General features: G+C 41.5%; 1 protein-coding gene across 14 annotated transcripts in view; it reads left to right on the top strand.

Moving 5' to 3' along the window:
• The window catches only part of tcf4 (transcription factor 4), a 544,855-nt gene that overhangs the window by 187,996 nt on the left and 336,354 nt on the right, over window positions 1–20,505 (top strand). Inside the window, exon 1 of one of the 14 annotated variants that reach the window (XM_078422994.1) lies at window positions 10,588–10,612. The exons of the other annotated variants lie outside the window; for them this stretch is intronic. Within the exon in view, the coding sequence (XP_078279120.1) occupies window positions 10,603–10,612 (10 nt within the window). The 5' untranslated portion in view covers window positions 10,588–10,602. Of the gene's footprint in view, window positions 1–10,587; window positions 10,613–20,505 lie in introns of those variants that run through there. 14 annotated transcript variants of the gene reach the window in all.

Here is a 20,505-nt window from a genome sequence, read left to right as displayed (position 1 = left end):
GTATTAAAACAAAAGATGAAGCATACAGATTAGCCAGAAAATGGTAGCATACCAGAGGACTGGGAGAAATTCAGAGTCCAGCAGAGGAGGACAAAGGGTTTAATTAGGAAAAGGAAAATAGATTATGAGGGAAAACTGGCAAGGAACATAAAAACTGACTGCAAAAGCTTTTATAGATATGTGAAGAGAAAAAGATTAGTTAAGACAAATGTAGGTCCCTTGCAGTCGGTAAACAAGTGAATTGATCATAGGGAACAAGGAGATGGCAGACAAATTGAACAAATACTTTGGTTCTGTCTTCACTAAGGAAGACATAAACAGTCTGCCGGAAATAGCGGGGGACCGGGGGTCTAATGAGATGGAGGAACTGAGGGAAATCCAGGTTAGTCGGGAAGTGGTGTTAGGTAAATTAAATGGATTAAAGGCAGATAAATCCCCAGGGCCAGATCGGCTGCATCCCAGAGTGCTTAAGGAAGTAGCCTCAGAAATAGTGGATGCATTAGTGATAATTTTTCAAAACTCTTTAGATTCTGGAGTAGTTCCTGAGGACTGGAGGGTAGCTAATGTAACCCCACTTTTTAAAAAGGGAGGGAGAGAGAAAACGGGGAATTATAGACCAGTTAGCCTAACATCGGTAGTGGGGAAAATGCTAGAGTCAGTTATTAAAGATGTGATAGCATCACATTTGGAAAGTGGTGAAATCATCGGACAAAGTCAGCATGGATTTACAAAAGGCAAATCATGTCTGACGAATCTTATAGAATTTTTCGAGGATGTAACTAGTAGAGTGGATAAGGGAGAACCAGTCGATGTGTTATATCTGGACTTTCAGAAGGCCTTCGACAAGGTCCCACATAGGAGATTGGTGTACAAACTTAAAGCACAAGGTATTGAGGGTTCAGTGTTGAGGTGGATAGAAAATTGGTTGGCGGACAGGAAGCAAAGAGTAGGAATAAACGGGTCCTTTTCGGAATGGCAGGCAGTGACTAGTGGGGTACCGCAAGGCTCAGTGCTGGGACCCCAGTTATTTACAGTGAATATTAATGATTTGGACGAGGGAATTGAATGCAACATCTCTAAGTTTGCGGATGACACGAAGCTGGGTGGCAGTGTTAGCTGCGAGGAGGATGCTAGGAGGCTGCAGAGTGACTTGGATAGATTAGGCGAGTGGGCAAATGCATGGCAGATGCAATATAATGTGGATAAATGTGAGGTTATCCACTTTGGCGGCAAGAACAGGAAAGCAGAGTATAACCTGAATGGTGACCGATTAGGAGAAGGGGAGATGCAACGTGACCTGGGTGTCATGGTGCACCAGTCATTGAAAGCAAGCGTGCAGGTGCAACAGGCAGTGAAGAAAGCGAATGGTATGTTGGCATTCATAGCAAGAGGATTTGAGTTTAGGAGCAGGGAGGTTCTACTGCAGTTGTACAGGGCATTGGTGAGACCGCACCTGGAGAATTGTGTGCAGTTTTGGTCTCCTAATCTGAGGAAAGACGTTCTTGCCTTAGAGGGAGTACAGAGAAGGTTCACCAGATTGATCCCTGGGATGGCGGGACTTTCATATGAAGAAAGATTGGATAGACTAGGCTTGTACTCGCTGGAATTTAGAAGACTGAGGGGGGATCTTATAGAAACATATAAAATTCTTAAGGGGTTGGAGAGACTAGATGCGGGAAGATTGATCTCACGTGGCGGCGCCTAACGGCAGCGGCTGACTAGCAGTCTGTCCGTCTTTTTTTTGTTGTGTGTCGGTGTTGGGATGGTTTTTATATATATTTTTTTGGTTGTGTATGTGTGGGAGGGGGTGGTGGTGTGGGTGGGTGGGGGTGGGTGTGTGGGGGGGGGGGGGGACTTTTCTCTTCCTCACGGCGCGGGGTGCGGCTCGGCTGCGGGGCCTAACATCGCCCGCTGCGGATCGGCTGCTGGACTTTACATCCCGGTGCGGCTTGGCCGCTGGACTTTACATCCCCGGTGCGGCTTGGCCGCTGGACTTTACATCCCGGTGCGGCTTGGCCGCTGGACTTTACATCCCGGTGCGGCTTGGCCGCTGGACTTAACAGTGCCCGGTGCAGCTCGGCTGCGGGGCTTAACAGTGCCCGGTGCAGCTCGACTGCGGGGCTATTCATCGCTGGTGCGACTCGGCTGCGGACTTGACATCGCCCGGTGCGGCTCGACCACAGGACTTAGCTGCGCAAGGCTTGGTCGCGGGCCTTTCATCGCCCGGTTCGGCCGCGGGACGTTTCAGCGCCCGGTGCGGGGACTGTGCGGGTCGGTCGGGGACGAGCTGTCTGTCCGTGGGCGTGGGGAAGAGAGTAGAAGTTTTGTTGCCTCCATCACAGTGAGGGGGTGTTTGGAGTCACTGTGATGGACGTTTGTGTTGGGGTTATTTGTCTTGTGTTCTTTTTTTTTTCTATGACTGCTATGTAGTTTCGTTCGGTACTTCGGTACCGATCGACAAATAAAGCTCTGTTATACCTGTTATACCTGTTATATGTTGGGGGAGTCCAGAACCAGGGGTCACAGCTTAAGGATAAGGGGGAAGTCTTTTAGGACCAAGATGAGAAAACATTTCTTCACACAGAGAGTGGTGAGTCTATGGAATTCTTTGCCACAGAAGGTAGTTGAGGCCAGTTCATTGGCTATATTTAAGAGGGAGTTAGATGTGGGGGGTATGGGTATGGAGAGAAGGCAGGTAGGTACAGGTTACTGAGCTGGATGATCAGCCATGATCATATTGAATGGCGGTGCAGGCTCGAAGGGCCGAATGGCCTACTCCTGCACCTATTTTCTATGTTTCTATATTTCTATGACATGCTGAAATCTCAAACTTCTAGGATGTCCTGCTATTGTTTGATTCCTTCTAGGAATTGCACATCTTCCCCACTATAATCAGACTCTTTAATGGACCTCTCTTACCAGGGATGAATTCCCCAATTTTTCAACCTGTCTCTTGGCGACCTTGTACTTTTTATTCCATCCCTTTCTCCACAGCTGTAACACTATTCTACACTCTTAGTTTAGATTATGGTCACGTGTACGGAGGTACAGTGAAGGCTTTTGTTGCATGCGAACCAGTCAATGGAAAAACTATACTTGATTACAATCGAGTCATCCATTGAGTACAGATTAGGGAATAACGTTTAGTGCAAAATAAAGTCCAGTAAAGTTAGATTAAAGACAGTCCGAGGGTCTCCAGTGAGGTGGACAGACCACCCAACCCTTCTGAATTTGGCGGAAAGTTTCTGCTTTCTTATTTAATTTCCACCATTCCGAATTTGCCTCACATTTTTCCGTAAAGCTCATGCCTTGCCACACACCCTGCTCCTCGCCCCACCCTGCCGCTCGCCTGGTTTCGCCCCGCCGCTCGCCTGGCCTGGCCCTGCCGCTCGCCTGGCCTGGCCCCTCCGCTCACCTGGCCTGGCCCCACCGCTCACCTGGCCTGGCCCCACCGCTCACCTGGCCAGGCTCCACTGCTCACCTGGGCTCACCCCACCGCTCACCTGGGCTCGCCACACCGCTCGCCTGGCTTGCCCCACCGCTCGCCTGGCCTGGCCCCACCGTTCACCTGGCCTCGCCCCACCACTCACCTGGCCTGGCCCCACCGCTCACCTGGCCTGGCCCCACCGCTCACCTGGGCTCGCCCCAACGCTCGCCTGGCTCGCCCCATCGCTCGCCTGGCCTGGCCCCGCCGCTTGCTTGGCCTCGCCCCGCCGCTCGCCTCGCCTGGCCGCTCGCTTGGCCTGGCCCCGCCGCTCGACTCACCTCGCCCTGCCGCTCGCCTGGCCTCACCTCGCCCCGCCCCGCCGCTCACTTGGCCTCGCCTCGCCCTGCCGCTGGCCTGGCCTCACCCCGCCGCGCGCCTGGCCTCGCCTCGCCCAGCCGCTCGCCTGCCCTCGCCTTGCTGCTTGTCGGGCCTCACCCTGGCCTGGCCTCGCCGCCTAGCGTGAGGCCTGTTGATGTTGAGAGGGGACGGGGTGGGCGAATGGGGGGGGATGGGGTGGGGGAGGGGAGTGGGGGTGGGGAGAGGTGGGGGAGTGGGAGAGCGGGGAGTGGAGGGGGGGGGCATGGATCGTTGTGATTTGCTATTGAAGACCACAGATGCAAGTATGTCTTCAATGAAATTAGGGGTAGGGTGGGGGTCTGGTGGGAGGTGGGGGTCATGGACCGTTGTGATTTGCTGTTGAAGACCACTGAAGCAAGTATGTCTTCAATGAAATGAGGTATGCGCAGCAAATGAAACGCTTTCTTCATAACTTAGTCATACATTTTATGACCATTGTTCTTTTATTCAATACCAACAGAATTGGGATGTGTGAGGAAAAAGCAAAATAGAAAAAACAAAACAAAATAATTTTTTCTTTGTGTTGTAAAAAGTATTTCTGTTCAATAACCTTTCTATAAATAGCAGAATATCTGCTAGGCCTGACCGTGATAGGCCTGACATTGCACATGTAGTCCAAGACCTACAGACTTTGGAAATAATAGTCGATTTTCACACATGAATAATAGTGCAACGCGTATGCGCATTTGGCGTGCATAGTTTCTTTTTGCTGAAAAGTTGCATTACGATATCATTGCCATATTATGAATTTTGATGCAAAATTCCGAATTTTGGACATCAAAATTATGAATTTGTAAAATCAAATGTTGAGACGTCTGGGTAGATGGTAGACCGCTCTCTGGTTGTTGATAGAATGGTTCGGTGCATGATAACAGCTGGGAAGAAACTGTTCCTGAATCTGGAGGTGTGCATTTCATACTTCTGTACCTCTTGCCTAATGAGATAGGGGAGAGGAGGTAGTGGCCAGAGTGTGACTCGTCCTTGATTATGCTGATGGCCTTGCAAGGCAGTGTGTGGTATAAAGGGAGGTTGGTTTGTGTGATGGTCTGAGTTGCGTCCATAATTCTCTGCAATTTTTTGCGGTCTTAGATGGAGCTGTTCCCAACCATGTTGTGATGCATCCTGATAAAATGCTTTCTACAGTGCATCTGTAGAAGTTGATGAGAGTTGTTGGGGACATGCCAAACTTCCTAAGCCTTCTAAGGAAGTAAAGGAGTTGGTGTGCTTTCTTAGCCATTGTTTCGATATGCGTGGTTCAGGGCAAATTGCTGATGATATTTACTCCGAGGAACTTTCAACCATCTCTACTTGGTGGCGCAGCGGTAGAGTTGCTGCCTTGCAGTGCTTGCAGTGCCAGTGACCCAGGTTTGATCCTGTCTATGGGTGCTTGTCTGTACGGAGTTTGTACGTTCTTCCCATGACCTCGTAGGTTTTCTCCGAGATCTTCGGTTTCCTCCCACACTCCAAAGGCGTACTTGTTTGTAGGTTAATTGGCTTGGTACAAATGTATAAATAGTCTCTAGGATAGTGCTAGTGTGCGGGGATCGCTGGTCAGTGCGGACTCGATGGGCCGAAGGGCTTGTTTCGTGCTGCATCTCTAAACTAAACTAAACTACTTTGGCATTGTCAATGTATACATTGTGTATGTTTACCGCTGCGCTTCCTGAGGTCGATCATTATCTCCTTGATCTTGCTGACATTGAGAGAAAATTTGTTGTTTTGACACCATGTCACGAGGTTCTCAATCTCCTTCCCATATTCCGACTCGTTATTATTTTATATCCACATCGGTGGTGTCCGTAAATTTGTCGATTGAATTGAATTTGTACTTGGCTGCACAGTCGTGGGTGTATAAGAGAGGAGAAAGGAACTATACTAAACTTCTCTTTTACAATACCTGATGTACACATGTATGAGTTTATTGAATAGCATGCAAAAAAAAGTCTTTTAATTGTATATAGGTACATGTGATAATAATAAATCAATACAATGTTTGTACCAATTTTCTTTTTCTCTAATTTTATGTACCCAGCATGCAAAAAAAGGGACCTATTCCAGGTCAAAATTGCTTTGTTTACTTAAACTGTTCGAATTGCACTTGTTTTGACATGCAGGCATTACAAAACACGTTTTGAAAGGCTTTTTCGTATGAAATAATTTCATTTACCAGGAAGTTGACCAGTATGCACCGATTGTTCACTTTGTGGCTTTAAATAGACCTACTCACATCTAGACATTAGTGCGTTCAATGATAAACTAAGGATCGTACTTTAATGAAAAAAAATGTTCTTTAGTTACTAGGACTTGTTACTTCAATACATGGAAGACTTTAGATTTCTGCTTATGCAAATTAATAAAGGCCCAACGTGATCAACTTTCAAGTGGAAGTTGAGTGCATTTTCCAAATTGCGCACAAAATTGAAAGTATTACATGTAGTTCTAGTCGCCCCATTACAGGAAAGATGTGGAGGCTTTAGAGAGGGTGTAGAGGAGGTTTACCAGAATGCTACCAGGATTAGAGGGTTTCAGCTACTGGGAGAGGTTGGATAAACTTGGATTGTTTTCTATGGAATGGCAGAGGATGAGGGGAGACAATTGAAGTATGTAAAATTATGAGAGGCATAGATAGGGTAGATAGTCTGAACCTTTTTCACCAGGGTGGAAATGACCAATGCGAGAGGGCATAGCTCTTGGGTGGGAGTGGGAAAGTTTAATGGAGATGTGGAGGGCAGGTTTTTCACTCAGAGTAGTGGGCCCTGGATGCACTGTCAGGGGTGATGATGGAGGCAGATATGATGACATTTAAGAGGCTTTTAGATGCAGATATGTGGCATTTAAGAGGCTTTTAGATAGGCACGTTGAAAGCAGTGAAATAGTGGGATATGGGTCATGTACGGTCAGATGAATTCAATTTAACGGCATCATGTCCGGAACAAACATTGTGAGCCAAAGGGTCCATTCCTGTGCTGTACTGCTTTCCCCCCCCCCCCTATGTTCCTGTTGTCAATGCCTATTTCAAATGCTCAAGAATTCAAAGAGAACTGGAGTCCTTCTCAATCCTGCACGTTGGTCTGGAGCTGATATATTTTTTAAAAAGCAATGTGCGAGAGGATATCACAAAATGCTGGAGTAACTCAGCAGGACAGGCAGCATCTAGGAGAGAGGGAATGGGTGACGTTTTGGGTCGAGACCCTTCTTCAGACTGATGTCAGGGGGGCGGGACAAAGGAAGGATATAGGTGGAGACAGGAAGACAATGGGAGAACTGGGAAGGGGGAGGGGAAGAGAGGGACAGAGGAACTATCTAAAGTTGGAACTATCCAAAGTTTCCTACACAATGTGCTAGAGGAACTCTGCTGCTCAGTGGAGGGCAGATAATCAATATGCAGAGGATGTTTCTGATTTAAACACTTCAGATTGATGAAATAGGCGATATAGATCCAAATGTGTAGGAAGGAACTGCAGATGCTGGGTTAAACCGAAGATAGTCTCAAAATGCTGGAGTACCTCAGCGGGACAGGCAGCATGTCTGGAGAGAAGGAATAGGTGACGTTTCGGGTCAAGACCCTTCTTCAGACTGGGGTGTGAAGAAGGGTCTCAACCTGAAATGTCATCCATTTCTACCCAGAGATGCTGCCTGTCCCGCTGAGATACTCCAGCATTTTGTGCCTATCTTCGTTATAGATCCAAAGTTCTACATCAAATCTCTTCCCCCCCCTTCACCCCAATCCTCGATCCAATTCCTTATCAATTACCATCTCTTCTCAATATATTCACTCCTTTTGTGTGTATGTGGTTGCTTCCTCAGTGTTAATTAACTCTTTACGATTTTATCTATTGTTTTTTACTTGAGAAACTGTTCAGATATGGGAACTTTACAACTGAAGCTTAATTTGGGAGAGTGCAGAACATGAATGTCTTCGCTAATCAATATATTGATCGCTGCATACATCAGGCAATCTTTTTCAGAAGATATTGATATCTTTGTCATTTCATTCATTCTCTGCAGTTTTGCTAATTGCAGTTATACTGCCATTCATTTAGAATGTCATAACTGAGTCAGATAACATGAAAACAAGCCATTAAGCCGACTATGTCCACGATGATCTGTGGGTACCCATCCATATTAATCCCATCTTTCAGCATTTGGCCCCTAGCCTTATGTGCCTTGATTTTTCAAGTACTTTCTGAGATACTTCACATTATCAGTGACTCTCCTTCCACTGCTGACAGTGCTTTCCAGGTAGTTGCCACCCTCTGAGTGAAAATATGCCCCTCTAACCTACCCGAAATTAATGTTTTATTCAATTCTGATTAGAGGAAAGATGATTTTCTCTATATTCTTAATGGAAATATCTCAATCATATCCCCTCTTAACATCATCTTTTGCAGGGAATACAGACATAGCTGCTAAAGCCTTTCCTCTTAAAAATAAATATATATATATATTTATAGGAGTCTGTGTATATATATATTCCTTTATTCATTTATTTGTTCAACACTGGGGAAATTTGCAGTGTTACAGCAGCAAAGTGGATAGCAAGAGACATTCATTATAAATAAAAATAAAGATAAGGATAATTGTCATAATTTACTGTTTTTTAAAAACGTAACTGGTCTGTTGACTGGGTCTGCTGGGGGCAGCGCTGGTTGTGCAGTCTCACAGCCGCGGGAAGGAAGGACCTCCTATATCTCTCCTTCACACACTTGGGGTGAAGGAATCTGTCACTGAAGGAGCTACTCAGTGCAGTGACAGTGTCCTGCATGGGGTGGGAGTCGTTGTCCAGTAGAGATGTTATCTTTGCCATCATCCTCCTCTCTCCCACCGCCTGTACTGAGTCGAGGGGGCAACCCAGGACAGAGCTGGCCTTCCTGACCAGCTTGTCAAGTCTCTTCCCCTCTGCTGCTGAGATGCTGCTGCTCCAGCAGACCACTCCATAGAAAATGGCCGATGCAACCACCGTGTTGCAGAAGGTCCTTAGGAGTGCCCCCTGCACGCCAAAGGACCTGAGTCTCATCAGCAGGTAAAGTCTGCTCTGGCCCTTTTTGTACAGTGCATTGATATTTTCGGTCCAGTCAAGTTTATTGTTAAGGTAAACACCTAGGTACTTATAAGAGTCCACTCGCCCGTTGCCCATTCCCTGGATGTTCACCGGTGTTGGGGGGATGTGGCTGCGCCTGTGGAAATCCACCACCATCTCTTTGGTTTTCCCCGCGTTGATCCGGAGGCGGTTCCGCTGGCACCAGTCCACGAAGTCCCTGGTCAGTTCTCTGTACGCCCTGTCATCGTCGTCTGTGATGAGGCCAACGATGGCAGAGTCGTCAGAGAACTTCAGTAGATAGCAGTTTGCTGAGCTGTGCCTGAAGTCCGCAGTGTACAGGGTGAACAGGAAAGGAGCTTGCACTGTTCCCTGCGGAACCCCTGTGTTGCAGACCACCCTGTCCGAAACATAGTCCTTTGTTCTCACATACTGTGGTCGGTTGGTGAGGTAGTCCAGAATCCAGGATGTGAGGTGGTGATCCTTAGTGTTAATTAACTCCATGCTCCATCCCAAGGAATACCCTGGTGAATATACGATACGATATGATACGATAAAACTTTATTTATCCCAGGAGGTAAATTGATATGCCAACAGTCATAAAAACACATGAAACATGAAATTAAAGTGATGAGTGGAAAGTTTACTTTTAGTTTAGTTTATTCCTGTCATGTGTACCAAGGTACATGAAAAAGCTTTTTTTGTTGTGTGTTATCCAGTCAGAGAACAGACTACATGATCACAATCAAGCCATCCACAGTGTACAGATACAAGATAAAGGGAATAACCTTTGGTGCAAGACAAAGTCCAGTGAAGTCCAATTTAAGATAGTCTGAGGGTCCCTAATGACAATAGACAATAGACAATAGGTGCAAGAGTAGGCCATTCGGCCCTTCGAGCCAGCACCGCCATTCAATGTGATCATGGCTGGTCATTCTCAATCAGTACCCCGTTCCTGCCTTCTCCCCATACCCCCTGACTCCGCTATCCTTAAGAGCTCTATCTAGCTCTCTCTTGAATGTATTCAGAGAATAATGAGGTAGATGGTAGATCAGGACTGCTCTCTGGTTGGTGATCGGATGGCTCAGTTGCCTGATAACCGCTGGGAAGAAACTATCCTTGATTCTGCAGGTATGCATTTTCACACTTTTGTTCTTCTTGCCTGATGGAAGAGGGGAGAAGAGGGAGTGATCTGGTTGAGATTCATCCATGATTATCCAGGTAGCCTTGCCAAGGCAGCGTGAGGCAAACAGACAGATCATCAAACGGAAGGAAGTCAACATGATCTAAAAAGGCAGTAGTACAAATAAGCCTGCAATAAAGAGTGCAGATAAAGTATTGAGCTGGTAGATTAGATCAGCGGTCATGGCAATGGAGTGAGGCAATGTGGGTAACAGTTAATTGAAGAGAGATTGGCGACTGAGATTATGTGAGCAATTGGCACAAGGAGATCTGAAATCGGAAAAAAAAGTACTTCATGATCAAAATTGTTGTGGATAAAAGCTGAAAGTTAAATATGTTAAAATTTGAATAGTTCCAAATTATTTTATTGAACTCTTAATTCATTGGGTGGTACAGTGGCACAACGAACAGAACTGCTGCCTCACAATGCTCGACTTCGATTAATTTCTGGTTACTATGTGCCTGGAATTTGCACATTCTCCTTGTGATGGCATGGGTTTCCTCAGTGTGCTCTGGTTTCTTCCCACAGGATAAAATCATGCCAGTTGGTAAGTTAGTTGACCCTAAATTGCCTCTACTGTGCAGGTAAGCAGTGGAATCTGAGAGGGATTGTTGAGAATGACGGTAAAAAGTAAAAAGGAATTATTGTTGGATTAATGTAAAAGGGAGGTTGATTGATATACGGTGGGCCAAATGACCTGCTTGTGCTATATTTCTGACTCTATTTACAGTTAAGGAAGGTAGTATATTTGCAGATCAAAAGCCTCAGTGATTAAAATAACATTGCCCCTTCTAACAGAATTGGAAGGATTTAAGTGTTTATCTTGACTGCAATGCTGCTACATTGTATATAGAATGTGAAACATAGAACAGCACAGCACAGGAACGGACCCTTTGGTCCACTGTGACTGAGCCAATCTTAAAAATAAATAATTTGCAGTTACAATAATTTGCTGTTATGTTAAAATTCTTAAAATACGATTAAATAAATCTCAAAGATATGATTTGATGCTTGCAAATTTACTCTATTGATTATGCTTACGTGCATGGACTTTGAGGAATAACTCTCTTCCCAGGTGATTGGTCCCTCGGTGAATTTGTGGCTCGTTAATTGGTAGTTGGACTTTATAGCAACTAAAATGTCCAACTAAAAAACCTTCCAATGATCTAAAAGTTGTATACATATGGAAAAAAAACATCATTTTTTAAGAAACATGAGGGATAATTTATGTGGTTGGAGGAAAAAAAATTACTGTAAAGAAAGTATTCAGTTAAACTCCCCGCCGATTTTTTTTCATAATTCATGAAACAGTGTAAATTGTGGTCATTTATGTAATGAAAGCACTTTATGGTACTCAAGTAGTTAACTGTAGAGCCGTCTGTAAACAAGGTGATGGTGGGGGGTGGTAGGTCGGGTGGGGATAGATAGTGAGCGAAGGGTGTGTGGAGAACTTTATGCAAAAATTACTAGTTTATGTGGTTGCTGGAGGTTAAAGCCTGTAAATTTATTTTCAGTAATTTTGTTGTATGTGAATAATTGCAGTGCTTTCTGTTTGAAGACACGGGCTTTTGTAGGTAAATCAAATCCTTGCTCTTGTTTTCTGAGAAACTCAATCGGGTGCCAGGAACTCCGCACTTTTGAATGCCTTCTAGGTTTCATGTGCCTTGCATTCCTTTGAAAATGCGGGGAATACTTTATTCAGAGTAATCAAAAATGCACCATAATTTGTTTGTTTATTTTAAATCCTGCAAATTTGAAATGTGTGCGGTTTTCCACAAAATACTGAGCAGTTTTATTCAAAAGAAGTGGTTTAATGTCCATTTTTGGGGAGATTGAGGTTGAGAAATGATGTAATGTGCAGTTTGTTTCATTTCCCTTTATACCAAGGGATTAAAGTCAAGGTTTTGCTTGGTTTTATTTTATTGGCAAAAACATTGTATCAATGTTAGATGGCTTAATGGTCATTAAACCTGCTGTAGCTGGCTAAATAATAAAACTTTCGGAAATACATTATGATTTGCTTAAAATGCTAAATTCCTTCAGTTGAGAACAATTTTCGGAGTAAGATTTCAAGTTAATATAGTCAATTTGCAGCATTAACTTGTAAGAGATATGATATCTTTGGAAGTAACCTATTTTACAACCAAAGGAGGGAGGGATTATATTTTTAATGGATTAGTCTATTAATAACTTTGTTTGGTTTAACAAAATCAATGTTGAATATCCTGAATTTTAAGCAGTGATATTAGTGAGCTGTATAAAAAAGGGTCAAGCAATAATATATTGTTGTGGCAATTCCTTGTATGTATTTTTTAATATTTAGTATATTTCATCTTTTTATTTTCTTTTAATTGGGGAGCAGTTGAAACTAGAAATGTCGATATTTCATTGCAATAGCAAATAGATCTTTTGGTTTTCATTTGTTTTTTCCAAGATTTAATTATGACTTAATTCAAAGATCAATTATTTGAGAATTATTTTAGTATTATGTTTCGTTGTACCATTCAACATTATTGTTCACACCAACTTTAAATGGTTCACTTCACATGGGAACTAAAACTTGTTATTCATAATATGGGATGTGCTCTGTGAAAATGCAAATTAAAGCTGCATTACTCTTTAAATGAGCGGTGCTACCTTAAGGGAAGGTATATTGGGATCTATAGAAGAAATCAAGCCAAAGTTGTGATCATTGCATGGACCACAGTCATGCTGGGTTTTATGCTCAATATTATGTTAAATAATTAAATGTCATATATAACAGTCTAAAATCAAGACAGGAAATTCAAGATGTTTTAAAAAGGAGCTATTTTCAAGCATGGGAGTTAGTTCAGGTAGCAAATCATGAGTAAAGAAATCCAGGGGCGAAACATCTATTAAAGTGTCTTTCTTAATAAACAGTGAATGAATTACTTTGTTTCAAGAATAATTTCTGTTTAATTGAGCTTTGTATTTAAAAATAGAAATGCTGAAAATTTGTAAAATGAAATACTGTTTAAGCTTAGAAATTATGCTGAAAATGAGCGTCCCAGTGTTCAATATAGATATTATAGATAAACCTCGTTCTTCATGCTGAATTTGTTTTCAAAATCAACAAATAGCATTTTTTAAGCAGAGAGCAGTCAGAAATGGTACATTAGAAAACAGGTAACTGAAATTATTAGGACTTTAGAAGAAATTAGATTACCAAATACATTGAAACCCCTAACAATTATCAAATTGAAAGACAAAATGAAATCTTTTTATTTCTGCTTATGCCCTAACTTAAAGTATATTACCCAAGTTTTAATCTTATATACAGATTGGGTAATATGAAAGCTCTTTGTTCAATACGTGGCATTTCTAAGCTCATAGATGCGAGTGAATTTAAAATATGTTTTTAAGTCACAAATAAACCTTAATAAATATTTTGTAGTTTAGTTTTCCCTTGTTTGTAAATTCTTAGACCCATTTTCATTCAAAATGCAATTACTTTGAATGGTTAAAATTGAATCTTACAGTGTTTTAATTACTCAGGATGAAGTTTCTACTTATTTGGATGGAAGAGGTTGTCTAATTTTGTAGTTTATAGGTGAAAACAGGATTTGAAAGCTGTGCTGCTTAAGGTTTTTTGTAGAGGATTTAAGGTTGAATATATTGTTCAATTTGTGAAAATTCAAGTTACTGAATGGAGTGTAATACTACAATATTTTTAAAAAGTTATCAAAATACAAAATAAATATGAAACTAATAGGAAGAAGTGGAATCGTGGATATTCAGCAAGATCAGCCATGATCATATTGAATGGTGGTGCTGGCTCGAAGGGCCGAATGGCCTCCTGCACCTATTGTCTATGTTTCTGATCTGCATCTGTAGATTCATTGCTTTTCTATTCTGGAACAAAAGAGCTAAAGTCAAAACGAGAGCAATGTTTGTACTTTGTCGGCAGGGAGCAATTGAACACCCTGTTCACGACAGGGCTCTTGGTGTTTGAAGGTTATTTGATTGCTAGTTTGTATCCTCTCGAGTTAAAGGGACAGACGATTATGAAGACGTCAGATAAGAGACCAGGCAGGCGAAAAGGGAGAAGCACTCCAGATGAGGTCCTTTGGGATCGAGGGAGGGTCATTCATGTACGACCATGTGTATGTGCCTGACAGACTGTGAAATGGTGCGTTGTAGCACGGCTGTGGAGCACCTGGGCCCTTCAGTTGTGATTGATTGGTTTGGTCATGTGTAATGGTCCCATCTGCTCCATGTTGTTTTCTTTTACTTATAAACAGCATTCCCAGCGGCTGAAAGTATATGAGCTGCATTTTGTCATCTTCACTTATAGTCAAACATAGCTGTGTGCGTAAGATATATGAAGTCCATTTTAAGAATTACTATTTTGATTTTATTCCTTTCTTCTGCACTTTTTTTGAGAATTGAAGTGCAAAGAGTTGTTAGTTTGTGTGTGTGTTTTGAATATTAGGGGAAAAAATTTCGGTGAGGGATTTTTTTCTAGAATCTGCATAATGACTCTTATGGCAGTGAGGAGTTTTTTGTAACTGAGCCAATACTTAATTAAAGCGCTGACATCATGGTGTTATAATTAAGCGTGGCATTAATTAAGCTAGAAAAACGAATAGTTTTTTTTGGGGAGAGCAGTGGCATTGTGCAGACGTTTGGTATGAAATGAAATAATGGAATTTTAAAATCTTACCTTTCCTTTTCCCATCACCGATACCATTTCAGAGCCACTGAACTACATGAAATTCCACATCCCAATTGTTGAATTGAGATTGCTACCTAGAATTAGTACTAAAACGCTGATCGGATTTATGCATCCTCATAGCTAATTACGCATCAGAGAGCTTCGACAGCTGCATTCATCATCATAAAATGTAATAATTAATGACATTCCAACAAAGAAAAATATGTAAATGAGAGCTCATTAGCATTTTCATATTCAGCTTCGATAATGCTTTTGCTGACAAGGTTGTAATTAATGAAAATTCATGTTGTAGTCAGGAGATTGGAGCAGCTTCATTCCACTCACAGTTCGCAATTGCTAGAATTAGGAGGAGGAAAAAAAGGGGTATTCTTGCCAATGAAGGGAGAGCAGCTACAGTACCAACTGCAAATTGGAAGTGAAGACTTTTCTTGATAGGAAGGCACCCAGTCTACAGATTTCTTTAATAAAGTTTGGCTGAGTTTCGAGAAAGGCTTGGTCCACATTTCCTTTGCAGATCTGCCAAACTCTTACTCTGTGCTCTTGGAGCACTTTTACTGATTGAAAACTCTTTGAAGAATGGCTTTAAAAAAAAGAAAACTAGTCTTTCAAATCTCTGATTGAATTGTAATAAACAATGATTTCTATAGAATTCCACCTAACAAATGTACCATTTGGTCAAATGCATCCCCACTGCCATCTTTTTTAATTTTGAAAAACATCCAAATTCATAGATGCTGTGGAGTAATAAACATTGTGCAAAAAAAACATTAACGCCTTTTCTGTATACTGAACTTTATGGCATGATACATTAATAGTGATAAAAAAGCTCTAGTCACACCACTTTGCTACCGGCTGAAGGTTTTATGGTATTATGTTCCATGTTGATATAAAATATTCCAAAAACTATCCCATCTGTAACTAGCAATGCAGAGTAAACGTAATGAGTGTGTGAAGTTATGACTTTACTGCCTACCAATTATATCAAAATATTTATTGCACTTGTTGCATGTCTGGATTTCATATTACCATGGACTATATTCTAGTACGAGGGTTCTATATTTGATACATCGAATAAGAATTGTGATGCCATTTCTAAGCAATGCCAGCAACAGATTTAAGTTTCAAGTGACATATTTAATCAGTGGTGAAGCTTGGGTGATTCTATCAATCGTCGAGCAGTCTGTTACTGAATAAAGTTTTGCGTGTTGTAATGTTGCGTTTCAGTTTTAAGCATTTCATAACACATGACTCCATTGAGTTCCATGACAAGTTTTCAGTCTCAGCAGTTAACTATTAAATCTAAGGTGAATTGTATCCTGTCCAAGCAGTAACACAGCAAAGATTTTGTTGATGCATTAATGTATGATGGCAGTTGGTGTACACAGTTCTGCATTCCTTTTCACAATCCAAGCACTATTATATTTATCCATAGTAATCTTCCAAATTTCTCTCTTTTGAAGGTTTTTAACACATGTCAACTGATTGAGGATTTTGTTAAACAAAGTTTGCACAGCACATTGCATGTCAACTTGTCAATTACAGTGTAGATCAATATCAATTATTTAACATGAATTTAGTTTAAACACCAGTCAATGAAATTATTGCTTTCAGTAACAATGAATTAGTAGCCATGATTAAACTAGTAATTTGTTTCCGACTTCTCCGATAATACAAGGCAGAAATTAAGCTGCATGTCTGAGTGCATGATGGAGCTCTGCTCCCATGCCTCTGGATGCACGAATGTTATCTGATGGGATGGCCATCTATTTCTGAAGAAAATGTTGATACAAAATAATTTAGACAATAGACAATAGACAATAGGTGCAGGAGGAGGCCATTCGGCCCTTCGAGCCAGCACCGCCATTCAATGTGATCATGGCTGATCATTCTCAATCAGTACCCCGTTCCTGCCTTCTCCCCATACCCCCTGACTCCGCTATCCTTAAGAGCTCTATCTAGCTCTCTCTTGAATGCATTCAGAGAATTGGCCTCCACTGCCTTCTGAGGCAGAGAATTCCACAGATTCACAACTCTCTGACTGAAAAAGTTTTTCCTCATCTCAGTTCTAAATGGCCAACCCCTTATTCTTAAACTGTGGCCCCTTGTTCTGGACTCCCCCAACACTGGGAGCATGTTTTATATTATATAATATGTTTTATATTTTTACATGTTTTATATTTATAAGATATTGCTAGCAGACACTGTTGTGTAAAATGAATGGCTTGCCATTTAACATTAAAGTTGAAAATCAATTAGTTGCAAATGTAAGAAATTTGAAATAAAATCCATAAATAATCAGAAATACTCAGCGGGTCTGGCAGTAAAGAGAAATCGCTAATATTTGGGGTCAAGGAGTCTTTATAAGAACTGGGAACATGCTAGTGGGAGCACCTGTTCGTCTCCATGGTGTGCCAATATTCATCTGATTTGTGTTGTACTTGTAATGGGCTTTCAAGCTATCGTAAAAAGAAAAAATGAACCAATGTTGGGAACCAGTTCTTTTCCATGTTTTGAAGAAGTTAAAAAAAATATTTGGTCAACTCAGCCTTAGGTAGAAAACAATGAATGTTTCCCCCGCCCTCTACCCCGTTCCCACCCTCCCATTCAAAGTAAAGGTAAAAAATTGACTTGTGTCATTTTGAATGACTTTTTGTTTCATAAGTATGCATGAATGAATCTTGTCACTTCACATAATTATGGGTAGATGATAACTTTATTACATTTCAACGTATATTTTCATTGATAGGAATTCAAAGGAGAACACTCGCAAAGTATTTAAAAATCTGAACCTGCTTTAAACAATTCTGATGAAAGATCTGATTTGAGATGGTAACTTTCCAAAATCTGTTAGAATGTGATTTCATTCCTCTGTCTTTGTCCCATTTCAGAAGGTAATAACTGTCCTATTTTTAGGCCCAAGATTGATAGCTCTGTAACCTGTATCACAATACACCACTCCCATTATTTTTTTCCTCATGGAATGTGTCATGTAGTTCCTCTGTAGTTCCCAAAGTCATCATAAATGGATATTCAATAGATTGTGAGGTTGGTCACAATCTCTGACCTTTGTGGAGAACTTGCAAACTTTAAATTAAAAGTGTGAATAGTTGTGAACACTTTGGGGCAGTGATAATTCAAAGACAGAACTAATATAGTTCTTGCCAAATAGTTCATCCATATTAGAGATGATATAGTCTGGAAGGAGACCATTTGGCTCTTTGTAACTTGGATAAGCAATTAGTCATTGTTTCCTATATTTATTTTTCATTTAAAAAAGATATGTCAAATTTCCTTTTGAAAGATAATGTTGAATCTGTATCCATTATTACAGAACATATGTTGACAATGATCACCTCATGCCTCGTCAGGTTCATTTGAAAACGTCCTTAAATTTCTTGACTCTGATTTAGATCCTGTGATTTGAAAAAGCAGAAACAAAGATCTGCACTAAAAGAACACAATGAGCTGGAGCAACTCAGTGGGCCCGGCGACATCTCTGGAAAACATGGATAGGTGACGTCGTTTATCCATGTTCTCCAGAGATGCTGCCTGACCCGCAGATTACTCCAGCACTTTGTGTCCTTATTTGAAAAAAGCATTTCCTTTCCTAAATGTTTGAATCCTTTCAAAATTTTCATAAATCTCCACTCGATCTTCTCTGCTGCCAGGTGAATAACCCAAGTTTCTCCAGTCTCACTCTCCATAACTGAAGTCCGTTAACCCCATCACCATGCAGGTAAATCTCCACTGCACCTTCTCCAACTTTTTGACATATTTTCAGAATGTGGTACGCAAAACTGAAGTCTTGCTGTGATCTATCTGGGACATATGACAATAAAAAACTCTTGGCTTGATTCTTAACTCTTGATTGAATCAGTGATTTTCTTGTAACATCTTAGAAACATAGAAAATAAGAGCAGGAGGAGGCCATTCCGCTCTTCATTGTGATCATGGCTGATCGTCCACAATCAATAACCCGTGCCTGCCTTTTCCCCATATCCCTTGATTCCACTAGCTCCTAGAGCTCTATCTAACTCTCTCTTAAATCCATCCAGTGATTTGGCCTCCACTGCCCTGTGTGGCAGAGAATTCCACAAATTCACAACTCTCTGGGTGAAAAAGTTCCTTCTCACCTCAGTTTTAAATGGCCTCCCCTTTATTCTAAGACTGCGGCCCCTGGTTCTGGACTCGCTCAACATTGGGAACATTTTTCCTGCATCTAGCTTGTCCAGTCTTTTTATTATTTTATATGTTTCTATAAGATCCCCTCTCATCCTTCTAAACTCTAGTGAATACAAGCCTAGTCTTTTCAATCTTTCCTCGTATGACAGTCCCGCCATCCCAGGGATCAATCTCGTGAACCTACGCTGCACTGCCTCAATTACAAGGATGTCCTTCCTCAAATTAGTAGACCAAAACTGTACACAATACTCCAGATGTGGTCTTACCAGGGCCCTGTACAACTGCAGAAGAACCTCTTTACTCCTATATTGAAATCCTCTCGTTATGAAGGCCAACATGCCATTAGCTTTCTTCACTGCCTGCTGTACCTGCACGCCAACTTTCAGCGACTGGTGTACAAGGACACCCAGGTCTCGCTGCACTTCCCCCTTACCTAACTTAATACCATTGAGATAATAATCTGCCTCCTTGTTTTTGCCACCAAAGTGGATAACCTCACACTCTCTGACACTTCTTCTCTTATACACTTTCTTTAAAAAGGATCTCCTGATTCTGACTCCTTTGGATTTTTGTATTTGTGACCAGCTAGCTCATGTAACTCCACAAAAATGAAGAAGGGTCTCGACCCGACATGGCACCCAATCCTTTTCTCCAGAGATGCTGCCTGACCTGCTGAGTTATTCCAGGTTTTTGTGTCTGTCCGCAAAAATAATAATTTCCATTTATTCTTCATTCCATAATGCATCACTTAACATTTCCTTAAAGGATCACAAGCATCAGATTCTTTTTTTAAATTAGAGATTGTTTTTGCAGTTCATAGAAAGTAAACAGGGAAATGGAATTTAACAGTAATGAGGAAGCAGTATGATGCCACTTTGTTACTCAATGCTCTATCAATCAGCATGTTAAAGCTATTAATTATCACCCATGACCTCGGATTATTTTCAACTATTCCCATTGAAAAGTGATATGTTTCATTGTTCATGCACTCTTTCACTGTAATTGATTTATTATGTATTTCAGCTCACAGATATTTGCATTCTCTGGTTATACGACCTACATTTTGCCTGTCTGGGATTCCTTAGATTCCTGCAGTTTGGCTCATCATTCTTTTCCCCAACTTTTCAACCTGACAGTGCAAACAGGCCGTCATCCAATTGGAACAAGATGCTGGAATGGTTAGCCTTGAAAGGACCATTTGTGGCAATTCTCAGCCTTAGCTGTACAGATTAATCTGTTCTAATACTGTGCTTCTGCACGTCGACAGATATTTTGTCATCTCCTCACAACAGGGCAGAGTTAAATTTGGGCAGAGTCCTTATATTTCTCCCCCTCCCCCCCTCACCCCGCCCCCTAATTTTACAGTTCTTATCTAAAAACTATAAAATTATTGCAAGTTCTTTGAATCAAAATTCATGTTTTGTTATTGGTTTCCATTGCTTATTTTCTGCTTTGTGACTTTAGTGATAGTTATTTTTTTGAAATTATTTTTAACAGTAAAAGCCTTCAGATCAGAATATCCATTTGTATGTTGTTTCATTCCACTGGTTGGTTTAAAAAGA

The sequence above is a fragment of the Rhinoraja longicauda genome, chromosome 1 (assembly GCF_053455715.1).
Source record: "Rhinoraja longicauda isolate Sanriku21f chromosome 1, sRhiLon1.1, whole genome shotgun sequence".
NCBI classification, from domain to species: domain Eukaryota; kingdom Metazoa; phylum Chordata; class Chondrichthyes; order Rajiformes; family Arhynchobatidae; genus Rhinoraja; species Rhinoraja longicauda.
Note: the sequence above shows the minus strand (reverse complement) of the source record. Positions and strands in the feature narration are given on the sequence as shown.